The following is an 18,107-nucleotide window of genomic DNA, read 5'->3' as shown; positions in this document are numbered from 1 at the left end:
AACCTTGAAGCTGCAGAATGTCAAGTCGACTACAGTGTGCGTCAAGGGGACCCAACCATGTTGGGAACAGGACTTCCTCTTGTGAGTAGATTTTTAGTTTTTGTTTCTTTTATGGCACTTTTATACGGTTGCTTCTTCGGTCTTATCAGTGTTTGTACACTAAAATATATGACGTATGGTTTATTTAGCTGTAAATTTCCGTAAAGGTATTCATAGTACATGAAAGATACTGGTACATATATGAGGGTCAACGATTTGTCTGATAAAATTGTGTCACGATTTAAATCTTTCATATTATCGGATTATCTTTAAATTCTCGCAAATAATAATGGTATTGAAATCACTGCACTGTCACACGTCTTTTTTCTTGTTTTGGAGTACTCGCTACTGAAATCCATAAAAATTCAAAGTAAGACGCGATTTATTTAACTTTCCTTACCAGGGGACAAAGGCCAGTCGTTGGAACTCCTGACCCAAAGGAACATGAGTCTGACGTTTTATTCACTTCGCTCCCGAGTAGGTACTTCTTGAATAATGCGTCAGATTCCACTAATCCCTCACATCCTCGGAGTCTGGATTAGAACATATATATTTTCATTCCAAATTGGGATTTTTAAATGTTTAGAAAAAATTAAATTGAAAAGCCAGATTTCAAAGTTTAGAGAATAAGTGGGTGTCGTGTTACAGTTTAATTAAGTGCATTTTTTACACTATGACCAGTTTATATATATATATATATATATAATATATATATATATATATATATATATATATATATGCTGATAGTTTTTTATGTATCTTGAAACGGTGGAATGAATGTTAGAGTGAAGAATGTATTGCTTGCCTTCACGAAGCTGACAGCCGAGCATTTCCGTGTTCTACGTCTTCGTCTGTATCAGTTTTTCATTATTTCGTGCAAAGTTGCTCCTTTATAATTTTCTTTTTTCGGTTGCATCCGGGCACTCCTTTCTTCCTTCCTTCCTCGTTGATTTCGTTTCCATCGCCCATCCATCTTCATCACTCCCATCTTCGTCGTCATCATTATCAGCTGAGAATTCTTTCCACTCTTGTGATGGTATTTTTATGAGAATTTGTCTCCCTCGTGTTCGGTTTTGTTCCACCCCATTCTCGCCCAGATCTTCGATCCATCATTGTCGTGGTTTGTGTGTTATGTATCGTTGCCTTTGAATTAGCCAAGATTATATTTTTTCTCTCGCGTTTTAATCTCGTTAGTATCGCTAGATCCTGTTGCAGTTATGTTGATACAGTGGTCTTCGAAATATTCGTGCGATTATGTTCTGGTCTCTGAGCATTGGTTTCTTCGCGATTGAAATTGGCTTTGAATTATTTATAAAAGTTAATACATTTAAGTACCATGACAGGAAAGTTTGAGTAATTCATCGTAGTCCATAAATATAAACAAGAAAGGTTACTATTCGAAACGGAAGTAGTGTTTCGGTCCTTACAAAGAAGCAAGTAGTTATTTTAGTGAAAATAAACTACAGTTAATATTACAGGAAAAGAAATACCGGCTCTTTAAAACGGAAACAAACATGTTTAATTGCGAATAAGATTTTTTATAGCCAAAAGGAGATTATGATAGGATACAGTATTTAAATTGTAAATTTGGATACAGCTGGATGTATTTTGATATAGTGACCGAGGATGTTTATGTAGAGGGCTACATATATTTAAATGCTCAGAAGAAATCGTACTGCCTGATAAGAGAGGTAAAAAGATCTGCAATAAAAGGGTAGTTAACAGTACCCTTCTAGATTAAGAGTGCCTGGTTTCTTTTTAAAGTAATGACAGCATTCTTAATTCCATTCTAAGAACTCATTTTTTAAGAAAACATGGAAATGTTATGCTTGTGTATGTGTTTGTAAATATATGTGTATTTATATTTAATGCATGTTTGTGTATGTCGTGAATATGTGTATACTTTAAGGGATAACAGTAAGGAATTCACTAGTTGTTTCTTTATTGCATGGCTCTGTAGGGAGAAATTAAAGTTCTTATTAATATTATTGTTACCAGTTTTGGAAGGAATTCACGCACCACTTCTCCTTAATTAAGTTGCCTTTTTCTTAAATTACATCCATATTAATTTTGCCTTTTGGTATTCTTGTAAAAAACCAGAAACGTTCAAGTTACGGAATGAAAATTTGTGATTGCAATGAGTTGATTTTAAACTTTTGTAGGAAGGGAGTAAGTTTTGTTATATTGGTATGGGATTGTTAAGGGGATTTTAGCTCTAAAATTTTACTCAGAAGAATATCTGAAACGTTGGATTATGGACAAGGCACAATGCTTTTCTTGATGTCTAGTGGACTCTTGATATTTTTTCGAAAGACCATTTGTTTCTTGTCCTAAAACTATTTTTTTCATTCTTCATAACCTGTATCAGTTCCTTTATTAGTCGAGGTATAATTAGTAATATATGAACGATTTATTTCACCACACATTATGTGGGCTCTGAACTTCAATTAGTAGTTTTATAAGCCATTTTAATTTTGATTCCAAATTCGGGAAGCAAAAGTCTACGGACAATACCAACCATGTTTCGTTTATTTAATATCTGTTTTTTTTTTTTTTTTTTTTTTTTTTTTTTTTTTTTTTTTTTTTGGGTTTTTTTTTTTTTTTTTTTTTTTTTTGAGGTTATATTCATTGTTGAAATAGATCATTTGAAGTAAATTATAACTACTGTAACATGCTTGTTGGATTCTTTTATTGCCGTGATATATTCAGAACTATAAATCACGAATTTAACTATTAAAAGTTTGAATGACACTCAACGCTAACAATTCCTGAAACCTCACTGGGAACCTTAATAGATTAATCATTATTCCTCATAAAACACGTTTCCAGTATGTACACATTTGTGGGAAATTATTATGTACGGTATACCTTTTATGCATATTCTTTATATTGATAAGTAGCTCTTTAAGTGATTGTGTAAATTGATTTACTGTAAAGATTACTTGCGGTATAATCCAATTACGTGGGTACTAAACGGAACACATTTTGAGAATTTTTAATGCCCGCATATATAAAAAAAAGTTGACTGATATGTTATTGTATCTAAATCTTGGATAGAAATTATATATATAAAGAGAAACAATAAGACTGCTGCTGTTATAATCCAACACCAGGAAGAACACTTTGGAAAACTTTTCAGTTGAAATAGAAAAAAATGTATGGCTAACTGTTTACATGATTTAGTATTACATTCTGTCAAGAAGTGCATTATTTATATTGTTGCAGAAGAAAGTAAGCATGGTATTAGTTCGGGTCACGTTTTGTTCATCTTAAAAATGATTTGATCTCTAGGCATTATCATGAATTATTTGGGGTATCCTTACGAAAGGAAATCATGCCATATTGTAAATCTAAAACATAATTTGCTATTTCCATGTGAACAGAAATTCATTGCGAATAGTCTCAGTGCTGCCATAGACCATCCATGGCATGGTATACCCATTTTGACGTTAATTACAAAACCTCTCTCTCTCTCTCTCTCTCTCTCTCTCTCTCTCTCAACATTCCAGTCTATAGATATACTTTCTAAATCTTTTCATTCCCCTTACCTCCTGGAGTGATTCATGCTCTCCATTACCCCCACCTACACCTTCCTCCCCTCTCCCTCTTTCCTATAAGCATTCATTACAAAGATTCCCAACCTAAAATCGTTCGCTTAAAACTTGGACCCCCACTTTCAACCCTAAGATAAGTCTAAATCTTAAGGGAGGAGCACACTCTACAACAAGTTTTTTTTATATATTGATCTACATCGACCAAACTTTGTCAGCATATATGGATTCATTAGAAGATATTTCTTGCCAGGTTTCTGAATGCTTATTTTTAGCATATCTGCCAAAGCAAACAGAAATGTACGCAAAACCAGCGAAGAGGTATGTCGAAATGATTTGCGAGGACTCTGCCTTTTAAAGTTATGTAGCTTCCGCGGAAGTAGTTCTACAGGGTCTCATTGAAAGGGAAAATATCTACCGTGTCTGGCATCGAATAATTATGTTAATATATGAATATAAGATGAATACATGATAAAATACATGACAAAACGCTGAAGTCATCAGTACTCATTGGATATTTGTGAGCCAGACACGTTTGGAAAATGGTCGATGTTTTTTGCATTTATAGTTGTTTTTATGAACTTTAATCATTCTTCGGGTAATGTAAGGATGATGAAAGAAAACAAAAAAGTGTATGCGTTGTGTGTGTATGTGTATGATATATATATATATATATATATATATATATATATATATATATATATATATATATATATATATATATATATATATATATATATATATATATATATATATATATATATCTGACAAAAGAAAATTTGCGTTTATAGAATGGCATAGAAAGACCATAAACAGATGGGAGAGGAAGGACAAGTCTGAGGCCATTGTCCTCTAGTGGGACTAGAAACGGCTGATATATATATATATATATATTATATATATATATATATATATATATATATATATATATATATATATATATGTGTGTGTGTGTGTGTGTGTGTGTGTGTGTGATACACATATGTATGTATGTATATATATTATATATGTGTGTGTGTGTAAAGAGAGAGAGAGAGAGAGAGAGAGAGAGAGAGAGAGTATAAAGACGAAAACTATCTCCATAAAAATAAAACAAAAGAACTCAGATGAATTCTATATTTATGACTTGTGTACATGACATACTGACATTCTGTAATCCGATTCAGAGATTTTTTCCTTGTGGGGGGGGTTATTTTTTATGAATTGTATAAGCTTGTAGTAACAAAGACCAAGTGTGCAGTTGGAAAGGAAAATGATAAGGAAAAATTCAATGGACTACTTAGTAATAAGAGAGTAAGTTGAAAATATACAGGAAAGCCATCGTCATTAATTTTATCAGTAATTATATATATCATTAAAAGCTTGATTACCAGAAGTTTGAATATTATCACCAAGTTACTCGTATATATAGTTCAAAAACAATGATTGCAGTGATTAGTGACAGAATAATGTTACTAGTAGGAGCTACAGTTAATTTCATTACAATAAATAAGTAAAAGACCTTATGGATTGCTTCATCAGAGTAAGAATACTTGTTGGTATTTTAGAATAGTACTCGATTAGCTGAAAAAAGGGACGTCAAAAGAAGTCTATATATATATATATATAATCTATATATAATATTTCTAATATCTATATATATATATATATTATATCATATATATAATATTATATATATATATATAATATATAAATATATATATAATATTATATTATATTTATATATCACTACAATTTATGTATTCGTATATATGTATTGTACATGCATCCCATGTCATGTCTTCAGTAGAACTTTTTAAAACATGGTCTTGTTTTTTATTCAAGTGTGTCTAAGTTTGAAAGTGAGTATGTTTGAGCATTTCAGGAATTCAGTTTATAACTGTTGTTGACACTTGTGTCGAGAATGCCTATAATCACTACGCTAGCACTCTTTGAAAAATGGAAGTTTATAAACTATTCGCCTGAGGGAAATGGAATTGGAGCACACGTGTGCTGTCCTTTTCCTAATATAGTTTCGCTAAATGTACTCTGTTAACTTAGTCTTGACCAGCCTTGAAAGTGTCACTCCGAAATAGCATATTTCAGCGCTTATTTGCTATGTTATTAAGTCCCGGCCGAAATGTGATTATTTATTTCACTGTTGTTCATGATACACACATTTTCGCCTGTCAGTATTAGCATCATTAACATCGCCCTTCATCATAATACATTTAGTTTTGGTTAAAATGCTTTAGTTTTTAATTCTTACTTAATTGATTTTTTTATAATGTGAAATATCGTGAAATTCAAAGGAGCGCAATTAACCTCTGAAGTTTTGGGATGCGAAATTCTTGAATGTTAGTAAAATTTGTGTTGCAGCTACTATTGGCGTTAAAACTGTGGTCATTTCTGCTTCCCTAATATACTCAAAATGGAATTTTAAATCTGTGGCTTTTTAAAGCTATGATATGATATGTTCGTATTTGTGTAATATCGTATGTCGCACTTATGTGAATATATATTTTTGTATAAACACTGTGATAATTGTTCATATCATTGTTGTTTTGGTATTACTTAATTAATTGTACACGTGTTTTTATTCCCCTTTAGTTTTCTCTTATACACTGACCAGAGCATCCGTTAATATTCCTTACGATATATATATTTAGTTCTTGTTAAGGACTTGTTTTATTTTCTTGGTCTCTTGTGATGTTGCACATGCGACTGCATATGACCCCTCAGAACTTTTACCTTTCGTGCTTCCTTATGTAAATACTTTCCCTGATTGAGTGTTGCAAACTTTATTTCAAGAAAATGGTAAGATTAAAGTTTTAGCTTAAAACACACACACACACACACACACACACGCATATATATATATATATATTATATATATATATATATATATATAATATATATATATATATATGTGTGTGTGGTTTGTGTGTGGTGTGTGGTGTGTGTGTATGTGTGAATGATGAATCACTGGGGCATTAAGTTTCGAAAAACATTGGTCTTTGCATATGTTTGTGTGTGTATATGTGTGTGTGTTGCGCGCGCTTAGGTACGCAAGAGCTACTGTTTTTCGAAGCATAATAGCCCAGGGATTCATCCATCATTCAGTTGAAGAATTAATTGATATTTATCACACATGCCTAGCTTTTTCTTAGGTGCTGCTCCTTTTAGGGAATCTACATGACATAACCGTCCCGCGTTCTCTCTCTCTCTCTCTCTCTCTCAATATATATGTATGTATGTATATATTATATATATATATATATATATATATATATATATATATATATATATATATATATATTGTGCAAATTATTGTGCATGTATAATGATGTGGCCAATGTTTGATATATATGTTTTCAGGAGAGAGAGCTATAACTCATGATTCAGTACCTAAAGGATGTATTGTGGTAACGATTGTTGTTTTGTCCGTTCTCGAGGCCCCGCTCCTAGTGTGGGGAAAATGCTAAATGTTGAAACACTGATAAAGAAAACGTGTACATAACTACCCATGACTAAAAATATTTATTCTACGGTAGTTAATTAACAGGCGATAATTGACGGTATTTCTAACCGTTCGTTGCTTTTTATGTTAGCGTTTATGGTAATCATTTAAAGCATCATAAGAATTGTAACTGATATAAAGAAAGCAGTAACAAGTAGTTCCAGCAACGGCAAGAGTTAACATTAAGCTCACCAACCGCACCACTAGCAACAACAGCTAACAGCATTATTTCCGACGCAGCTGCCACTATACAAATCACTATGAGAGAACACGGCAGCGAGTTCGAGCAACCACAGCCAACAGAAAAAAATAAGACACAACAAAGCCTTGGTAATAGTTACAACAACTGCATCTTTTGCAAGTTACAGAGCATCTGCGCCATCGCCAACTACGATGAACAGCACAGTAAAAGAGGAGCTACTACAACGGGACACTCAAAAACATCAATTACTGTAACTACATCTTTGGCTTACTGAGAATCATAGCAGAGGCTCTTTTCATGGTTAGTCTAACTTGGCGTTTCCTTATTGATCTCTCTCTCTCTCTCTCTCTCTTCTCTCTCTCTCTCTCAAACACACACACACACGCACACACCGTACTTACACAGGGAGGTATTTTCAAAGATAAGACATGATAAAACAGAGAGATGACCGCCATAGTGAATGATCTAAGCAATTTTTTTTAGTTAAAATTTAAATTCTAAAGTAAAAACCGTGGACTTGTAACTTATTTTCGCTCTTCAAACGATTTAGAGATGCCGAAACGATGGTCTTGTCATTTTAACACTAACAGGATTCGCAGCACTGCCTTGCCCTGAAACCATCCCGGAAGGGATGAGAGCGCAAGGACGGTGTATAAGGCTTGTCATCTTCGGAATGGGGGATTTGGGGCTGACAGACATGAGGCATGTGTAGGGAGGGACTTTATCCCGCGGCGAAAACTTGGGGGAGATATAACGACCGAGGAAAGTAGAAGATCCGGCAGTAGTACCATCTCTCTCTCTCTCTCTCTCTCTCTCTCTCTCTCTCTCTCTCTCTCTCTCTGGGCAAATGCTAATATTTTCATTAGTTTTTATATGTAAACAATAAGAGAGAGAGAACTTTAAGCAGTTGTCAAAAAGACTCCTATCCGAATATATGACATTAATAGTTAAGGAAGACTGTAGGTTATCTAGTTTAGTGAGTAGAAGAAAGAAATTAATATTATCAATACCATGGGGAACATGTGTTTGGAAATTGCGATAGGAGGCAAATGCCTGGAAGTCAGCGGGATTCTTAATACAGACATACATTGAAAGGAGTGTACTACGTGATTCTTCTATTTTTTTTTTTTAAAGTGTTTCGGGAGACGTTTCCTGAAAGAAACAGTAAGCACACACTCACACATTAAACATGCAAGAAAGGGCTGTGAAAAAGGGGTCATTGGCGAATAAATAAGTCAACATAAAGTAGCCGATGTTGCGTAACGCTGTAATCTGGAATGGTTATACACCGCCTTGACTTTCTAATCTTCCAGCAATTCTTATTTAGTTTAATAACATCGTACCTCGGGTTAAGGGAAAATCAGCCGCTTTTTAAAGAAATTAGTCGTCTGGCAGATTTTCTCTGGTAACTGTCGTGGGGAATTTTGCGCCGATTTTAATACTGCTGAAAATAGTTTAAGCCACAGGTATATATATATATATATATTATATATATATATATATATATATATATATATATATATATATATATATATATATATATATATATTTGTGTGTGTGTGTGTGTGTGTGTAATTACGCGTATAATTATTTATAAATCAGAATGTTTCACTTCCCTCGAGACTTTCTTGGTTATCGAGTGAGATCACTTTTGAGGTGCAAATCCATCCGCCATCCGAAGACGACACCTGGTCTTCATAATGGATTTCGGGAAATGGAGTCACTCCTTAATTTAGAGCAATATTTCAGTTTTACTACCCTGCTGTTTGCCGCATCACGTGACTACGGAAAGTATGAAGAAGAACAAAGAGACTTGCTGATATTTAGGGATCCACTTATGCTTTGGCTTGTAAATGAAAAAAAAGAGGGGGGAGTAATTAAAGAGACTTATTGTATTATTATACCCTTAATTGGTGGCCGACGGTTCGCGAGAGATACGGCTTTTATATTCGATATCTGAATGGGCAGAGGCTAGTTTTAGATGTGCTCCTCTTATTACATTAATTTTCAGCGCTTATTCATGTGTTTGACCATTGGTCTGTCCAAAAAAAAGCGTGTAAATAAGCAATATACCATCAAGTGAACCTTCCTTCTGCTCACGTAATTACTTAAAGTCACCGGAACTGTACCTTCTGCTCAAGTAATTATTCCGAATCACGAATTTCCAATCTTGGTTACTTGTAACCAAGGGTATATGAGTATGAGAGGATATTATGCTGAGGACTTCTAAATTTTAGTTGTCATATTTGAATCGATGAATGAATGCATTTTATTTCCTCGGGTCTCTGTTACGCTTATGGTACATTTATCAATTCTGATAAATTCACTAAGAGTTCAAGTAAATATTTAGTATTTTTTATTATTATTAATAAGTAACAAGGAGCATATAGCTTAATACCTTTTGAGTGTATCTCCGTTTGCAGGCTTTGTATAGCTTTGGTTGCACTGGGTGACTTAGATGGAAAAGTATTTAACAGGGCTGATATTGAATTCATAAAGTAAATGCTACTTAAGTGTTGCCTTAAAAGATGTAATACTACCGAGGGAATTATATACAATTGAATTTTAAGACAGTTTATAATATATTATGTACAAACTATAATTAAAAGAAGTACGGGTGGAAACGAAGTTGATGGTATAAAACCTTGAGAGCAAAGCGCCCCCCCAAATTAGGTTCAATTTTGGTTAATTAAAACTGATATTTATATGTACAGTTTTAAGCGGGAAATTATATTTTTGTCGTCATTTTTTATTTATTTAATATTGTTGCATACGGAATTTTAATTATTGCGATGCCGATAGTAACTGATAAATTGATAAGTAATTATTTTTGGAAGTATTATTTTAAGCTTTCAATTATTAAAACGGAATTTCAGTTGAGGAAGTGATTTGCGTATTTGAAAGATAGACAATCAGTTTCCAAAAATGGTTTAACTATTGGTTGTGTAGAAATGGTAGTGTTTTAAGGATAAAACCTTCTTTGGTTTGAAATATCAGTGACCTATCTGGAATGTGATGGGCATGCGTTGTGCACCGGGGGCATTACTCGCTTGGTTTTTATCTCCATTTCCTCTTCCTCTCTTCCATCTTGCTGCCCAACTTCTCGAATTATTGCTTCTTAGTGCAACTGTGGCGGTTTTCTACCGGTTTCATCTTGAGATTCTTCACGTCTCCTCATTTATTTTCTGAATGACTTTATCCTGCTGCGAAAGAACTCCAAATCGCTCTTTTGAAACTTTCAAATTCCAAACTCAGTGCGACCACAAAACAAGGTAGACTGTTTCAAATGAGAAATGGAATATAGTTTCTTATTCATTCAGTGGTCTCCGGAGGACGGGTGCATAGACAATAGGTTTGCTAATCTGGAGCAGACCACAGTGCCCGGCTACATAGCTATATTGTAAGTAGTTTTATATGTGAAAATATTTACCACTTTCAAATATTCATTGTTGGAAATGATGTTAGCCAGCATATGAAACCTCAGAAATACGTCATGGCATGATGATATACGTTCCATCATTAATGTTTATTTATTTTCATGCAAAGAAAAACGTTTTTTTCATTCGCCGTCGGGGATTCCGGTCGTCGTTTTTCATCAGATAATTCTGACTCGTAATTAGACATGCTCCGTCATAAATTATATATACTTGGTGGTAATCAGATTAATTTGTTTAATTGTCCCCAGCGATCTTGCTGCCAGTGGAGAGAGAGAGAGAGAGAGAGAGAGAGAGAGAGAGAGAGAGAGAGAGAGAGAGAGAGAGAGAGGAGTTACCTTGAGCTTATTCATATTTTCAAAGTTATAGTAAATCTTTGTTTTGCAGTTGGTTGTATGACCTCTTATAGTAAAGAACCTTTTGTTCCGTCTTGTTTTGATTGTATTTATTTTATTTTCCCGTGGGATTTTTTTTTTGTCTTTTTCACATTCCGCGATACTTTTTATGGTTATGTTTAGCAAGACAGCTATCATACACATCGTCTAAATGTGTAATTAAAGATGTTTGAAACTACAGCTAAATAGCCCTTTTTTCCGTACGAATTCTTATTACCTGCTCTGCAATTATTGTTTATGTCGACCTTGCCTATTTTTGTTGAATGCAAACTCATCCGTTGAACTACTCAGTTTTGTTTGGACTTGGCAAAGTTTCTCTCTCTCTCTCTCTCTCTCTCTCTCTCTCTCTCTCTCTCTCTCTCTCTCTCTCTCTCATCAACCCAGTAACCGTATGTAACCAAACACTGGAGGAAATGGGAGAAAGTATAGGAACGATAATCTGCATTTTTTCATTTGCAATGGTTTCGGTTTAAAGGATCTGCAGTTTTGACAACTAATTTTATATTTGAACGTTGATTGTTATATGTTCTCTTCTTTTTTTTCCACCGTGGCGTCTTCCTCATTTCATTGTTTCTTAATTAAACGTTCTATCTGTTACAAAAGTTTTCCTCTATAATATGTCGCAGTTCTTCAGAGGTTTCGGATACATCGGGGATCACATTCTACATTGAATACATAATCAGTATTTTTAAGAAACCGTGCCATTATCGAAATAATAAGTTTTTTTTTTTCTCGTCCATTAGTATGTTTCAGTGCTATCAATTTTTGAATGCTTTGTGAAACGTCTTTAAATATATTATGTTTAAATTACACCTCTCCAACAACTTGATTTTTTTCCAGTTCACACTTTTGACCATGGTATATGAATTCAAAGTACCTAATATAGTTACTAAAGTAGACAAACTATCTAGAGTATGTTGAAGGAAATAGAAAAAAAGAGTGAGCTACAAGCCGTCATTTTATCAAGAGTTCAAGTACAACGTTGAGATTATAATAAAGGACTAAAGAGAAACATCTGTTGTAAATCTGAAGCCATAAACTACTTGATGTAAGACAGTGGAGATGCAGACTTAGTTTAGAACAAGTAATGATACCTGCCAAAAGGCTTAAAGCAATTAAAGAAGATTGCTAATATAAATAACTTTCTTGGCTGGTACCAGTAACAAGTAAAGAAGAATGGTAACTTGATGCAGAATAGCTCCTTTAGAAACTGTAATTAACTCATTCAATAGTCGATGACAGTGAAAATGAAACAGTTGTGTTTCCTAAGCAATACGATTCGCTCGTCCCTTAAAGATGTGATTGCATCCAGTCGCTTTGGTACCCAACTCTCTCTCTCTCTCTCTCTCTCTCTCTCTCTCTCTCTCTCTCTCTCTCTCTCTCTCTCTCTCTCTCTCTCCTCAGGTCGTAGGTGCTATTGATCTTGAAAAGAAAAGCATTATTGCTCTCTCGTTCTCTTTCTTAGAAAAAAGAATATTTATGCAATACTTCCTCATATTGAAGTCTCACCATATCATTTTATCCTCCTATTTTTAATTGATTTTATGGTTTTAAATTGAAATTACTTCTGTGATTGCTAAACGTTGAATAATGAGACCCCCAGTTGATAGTAGGTGATTATTATTATTACTATATTATTGAAAGAGTGCGTCATAGGTTAGAATCCAGATCTGTCGACATATAAAATAAGCAGAATTAAAAACATTGAAGTTGGGAACCTTCGAATGTTTATTATTTTATTTTATTATTATTATTTTATTATTATTATTATTATTATTATTATTATTATTATTATTATTATTATTATTACTGAAAGAGGATGAAGTACGTGTTAAACAAGTGGGAAAAGGCATTGACTTGTAAAGTAAACTTCCACATACATAAAAACTTTTGAAAACAGCACAATAATAATAATGAACATTAAAGACCAATAAACTTTTTATCAAAATGGTTGAAAACCGAAGAGAGAGTAAGGGCACTGAACAATTTAATATGTGAAACCCGAAGAGATTGTAGATAAACACGCTGTTCATTTTGATTAACTCGTACTTCTGGTGCTCAGATAACGAAATGCTGCTGCAATTTCAAAGTAAAACAGTCTAACCGAAACAGTATTGTTTGAAAATGATAATTTGATTTAATAGTTTGATCAAGTCACTCTTTAGCGAAGACATTTAAAAGAAGGAAGGAAAAATGATTCGTTGCTGCTTCTCTCATCAATTTATTTAGTTATATATTCTGGTTCGTGTACGCAAGATCCATGGTTTTGATTTTAGGCTGGCCTGGCCCCCTACCCTTTGATTGTGCTTGTAATGGGTACCGAGGCCTGCTCAACAAGAGAGAAAATAGCCTGGTGGTAAATGGTTTACATTTCAATTTTCTGCCTCCTTCTGAAGTTCTTGAGTCGTTAAGAGTTATTTTTTCTCGCGGGATCTTAGGAGCTAAGGAATTCGCAATTTAATTCCGATTATTTATTTAATGAAGGGCTGAGCTGTACTGCATATAGTTTGTGAACAGAAACTCTTAACTGACTTTCTAGACTAAAGTGAATTCAGAGAAAAATTATGTCAAAGATAAATTTTCTCTTCATAATTTAATTTGCAATTAAAATGTGAAGTATTCTTACATAGTTTATCTAAGCAATAGGCGACATTTATCACCATTAGCAATAAAAGAACAACATTATGAGTCGAGTGTAGAAGAAATACGTTGGAATGTTAATCATCAACACTAATAAGATATAAGAGAGAATCAGGAGGTCATCAATAAATGAGGAGAAAAGTAGATTAGATAATAGAACGATTATGGAATGTTGTAAAGGTTGAGAAAGAGCTGGATTATTATTAGAGCTTGGAAGAGAGCTGAAATGCCATTAGAGATCGTGAAGAGGCCAGGGATTCCATTAGAGATTGGAGAGAGACCGAGGATACCATTAGAGATTGGGAAGAGAGCTGGAATACCATTAGTTACATTGAAGAGACATAAAGCTCCTTTGGAGAAAGGGAAGAAAACTGGAACACCACTAGAGATTGGGAAGAGAGTTTGATACCATTAGAGATTAGTAAGAGAGCTGGAAAGCCATTAGATATTGGAAAGAGAGCTGGGATACCATTTGAGATTGGGAAGAGAGATGGAATGCCATTAGAGATTGGAAAGAGAGCTGGGACATCATTAGAGATTGGGAAGATAGCTGTGAAACCATTAGAGATTGGGTTGGGAAAAAAAAAGAAGAAACTGGAATAACTACCCTCAGCAATTGGGGAGGGGGGAGAGCCCTGGGGGAATTACCATCCAGAGATTTGGACAAGAGCTGGGTAACCATATAGATTGGAAGAGAGTTGAAATTCCATTAAAGATTGGAAGAGAGTTGAAATACCATTAAAGATTGGGAAGAGACTGGGATACCATTAGAGTTTAGCAAGATAGTTGAATGTCATTAGAGATTGGGAAGAGAGCTGTAATATCATTAGCATTAGGGAAGATAGCTGGGATACCATTAAAGATTGGGAAGATAACTGGAATACCGTTAGATTGTGAAGACAGGTGGAATACCATGAAAGAATGGGAAGAGATCTGGTATGCCGTTAGGGATTGGGAAGAGACCTGGGATACCATCAGAGATTGGTAAAAGGGTGGGGATACCATCAGAGATTGGGACGAGAGCTGGGTTGTCTTAAGAGATTAGGAAATGATTGTGATGCTATTTGAAATTGGGAAGAGAGTTGGAATACCATTAGAGTTTGGGAAGAGAGATGGAATACCATTAGAGATTGGAAAGTAAACTAGGATCCATAAGAAATTCGAAAGGGAGCTGGAATACCATTATAGATTGGGAAGAGAGCTGGAATACCATCAGAGATTGGGAGGATAGCAGGGATCCATTGGAGATTGGGGAGAGAGCTTGAGAGGAGAGCTGGAATACCATTAGAGATTGGGAAGAGACTTGGGATGCCATTAGAAATTCGAGATTGGGAAGAAAGCTGGGATTTCATTACAGATTGGAAAGAGCTGGGATACCATTAGGGATTAGGAGGATAGCTGGGATGCTGTTAGAGATTAGGAAGAAGTCTGGGATAACATTATAGATTGGAAGGAGAGCTGCAGTACCTATAGAGATGAGATAAAGAGCTGTAGTTCTGTGGTATAAAGTGGTTAAGGAAAAGGCTACATATTATAGATGACTAAAGTACAATGGCCTTTTTGTTTAGATGGGAGGAAATAACAGTTAATATAATAGATAAATTATGAGAGTACGATGAACACGACTTTAGCCTTCAAACCAGAATTGCGTTGATATTGCGAGTGTAGCATTACCAACCTAATAATACAAATGCTCTCTGTACCGAATTGCTCGTGATGTTGCCAATTATTAGAAACTTAATATCTTCTGCTTATTGTGTCTGGGTGTTGCGTATCTGTTGGAATAAAGAATAAACAAACGTTTCGCAATTCTTATTTTTATGAACGTACAGCAAAGGAGATTACATCAAACAAGAGAAAATTAAGCGAAAATCTTTCACCGTATGCTACAATTTCTTATGAAAAAATTCACTTTTTTATCTCGAGTCCGACTGAAACTATATATATATATATATATATATATATATATATATATATATATATATATATATATATATATATATATATATATATATATATATATATATTTGCAGAAGCCAGGTACTATGTCGTACCTCTAAGTAAATGGGGATACAATCCACAATGAAGTAAAATCCTCTTGTAGTTTGCAATATATATTCTTGTACAGGATTAAAGCTTTCGACCATCACCTGTGGTCTTGTTCACTAAAATGTCATTTTAGTGAACAAGACCACAGGTGATGGTCGAAAGCTTTAATCCTGTACAAGAATATATATTGTAAACTACAAGAGGATTTTACTTCATTGTGGATTGTATCCCCATATATTTATAATAAATATTAAATATTAATTTATATATATAATATATATATATATATAATATTATTATATATACTATAATATAATATATATAATATATAAATATATATTAAATTAATATTAATATTAATGTAATATTTAAAAGTATATATTCATATTATATATATATAATATATAATAACAATATATATAAGTATACATACACACTTGCTGCTTAGGGAAACAGCTGCTGCTACTTAAACATCATGAGGGGCCTCTCTCTAAAGCAACATTGCTCTCAAAACTTTCTAAATGAAAATTCCAGCGAAACACTTTTTTCCCCACTCAGGACATCTTAGTAAATGCTGTGTATTCTTCATTTAGTTTGTGCTTTAGTCTTGCTAGTTAGCAAGTTCTGTGACATAGACTACAGGTAGAAGCATACATAAATACATTTCAGTTGTCCTCCACACTATATCACAGTCTCCTCTCCGGAGGGTGCGGACCGGGGGGGAGGGGGGGGGGGGGGGTAGGTGCTGTCAGTCTACCTTCTGCGGTGCACTGTAACCATTACTTAAGGTGCTTCGCAGCGTCCCCAAGGGCCCTAGCTGCAGCCCCTTTCATTCCTTCTACTGTGCCTCCTTTTATGTTGTCCTTCCATCTGACTTTCCACCCTCTCATAGCAATTGTTCCATGGTGCAACTGCGAGGTTTTCCTCTTTCTACGTATTCACATCATGTTTTACTCTCAGTTTCCCTTTCAGTGCTGAATGACCTTATAGGGCCCAGAGCTTGGCTTTTAGTCTAAATATTATATTCCATTTAAATCCTATTCCACAGTCTGTTATTCGAGAGGAAAAACCAACTGTACCATTCATATGACTCAGTATCTTCGATAACAAAAAATAATGTGATTGAGGCTTAATAGGCTGGCTGGCTACCTGTATACTGTTGTCGAATTTTGGAACCGCATACCCTTTTCTTGAGTATTTTCTTGTACTCTGAGAAAGTATTGTCTCATGTAATCGTATGTTAATAACTCTTCCTTAATAGCAGTGAGTTAGATTTAGATGAACACATGACAACCCGCCAATAACGAAAAAAACGTTAATTAAAACCGCTGTAAAACTTCAGTCTTCAAGAGGATCAAAATAATTCTTCCACACGGAGGCTTGCACTCAAACGTTTATATCCCCACAGCAAAAAAATCCAATATCGTCTCTTGCCCATTGCAGCGAGTGGCTCATTACGCTGTTTATCAATCCTCCAAGCAAGTTATTTGTTATCGTATGGCGTCATCAGATCCATTATCGCAAATGAAATGCACATCGGCATAGTTAATCTTATCTTTTGGTGAGAAGCAAAATTCATGATTTGGAGATATCTCCTATGGATTACCGACTAATAAGCAGTCATTTTGCACTTTCCATAAAATTCTCTCTCTCTCTCTCTCTCTCTCTCTCTCTCTCTCTCTCTCTCTCTCTCTCTCTCTCTCTCTCTAAAAATTTCTCTCTCTCTCTCTCTCTCTCTCTCTCTCTCTCTCTCTCTCTCTCTCTCTAAAAATTTAGTTCCAGTGAAAATCATTCTGGCAGCCACATATACAACGTGCAGAGACGCTTGCAAAGAAATGCGACGAACTTCCCATAATTCTGGGAAAGTAGGATAACGTGAGCCATACCTTTCACTATCAGTGAAAAATCAGCATTGGTCACGTGACCTCTTCTCATACGATAATAACATTAAAATATCGAATCCACCAACGTACTATTAGAAAGAATTAATTGTTGGGCCCTTCCGTGTTGTTCCATAACATGAATGCGCAGTTTGCCATATAAAATCTGCTTTAATCTGCACTTTGCTAGTAAGACAGTTTTGTTGTTTTGAAAGGAGAGAGAGAGAGAGAGAGAGAGAGAGAGAGAGAGAGAGAGAGAGAGAGAGAGAGAGAGAGAGAGAGAGAGAGAGAGAGAGAGAGACTCCTATTGTTCAAGGCATCTCAGTCGTTTGCAGTGACAATTAAACATCACTTGGAAAAAAAAAAAACTTTAAGGTCTAAACGCTCGTTTTTAGTAGTGGTCAGTAAATCTGAATTA

At 34.5% G+C, this 18,107-nt stretch overlaps 1 protein-coding gene across 1 annotated transcript in view; it reads left to right on the top strand.

The window, feature by feature from the left end:
* LOC135220749 (phorbol ester/diacylglycerol-binding protein unc-13-like) overlaps nucleotides 1-18,107 on the top strand; it is a 1,290,517-nt gene that overhangs the window by 465,843 nt on the left and 806,567 nt on the right. Inside the window, 1 exon segment of the mRNA XM_064258201.1 lies at nucleotides 1-81. This exon segment is cut by the window's left edge and continues 22 nt beyond it. Within this exon segment, the coding sequence (XP_064114271.1) occupies nucleotides 1-81 (81 nt within the window).

This window comes from Macrobrachium nipponense, chromosome 2, assembly GCF_015104395.2.
Source record: "Macrobrachium nipponense isolate FS-2020 chromosome 2, ASM1510439v2, whole genome shotgun sequence".
NCBI classification, from domain to species: Eukaryota; Metazoa; Arthropoda; class Malacostraca; order Decapoda; family Palaemonidae; genus Macrobrachium; species Macrobrachium nipponense.
This window is presented reverse-complemented; position numbering and strand designations above follow the sequence as displayed.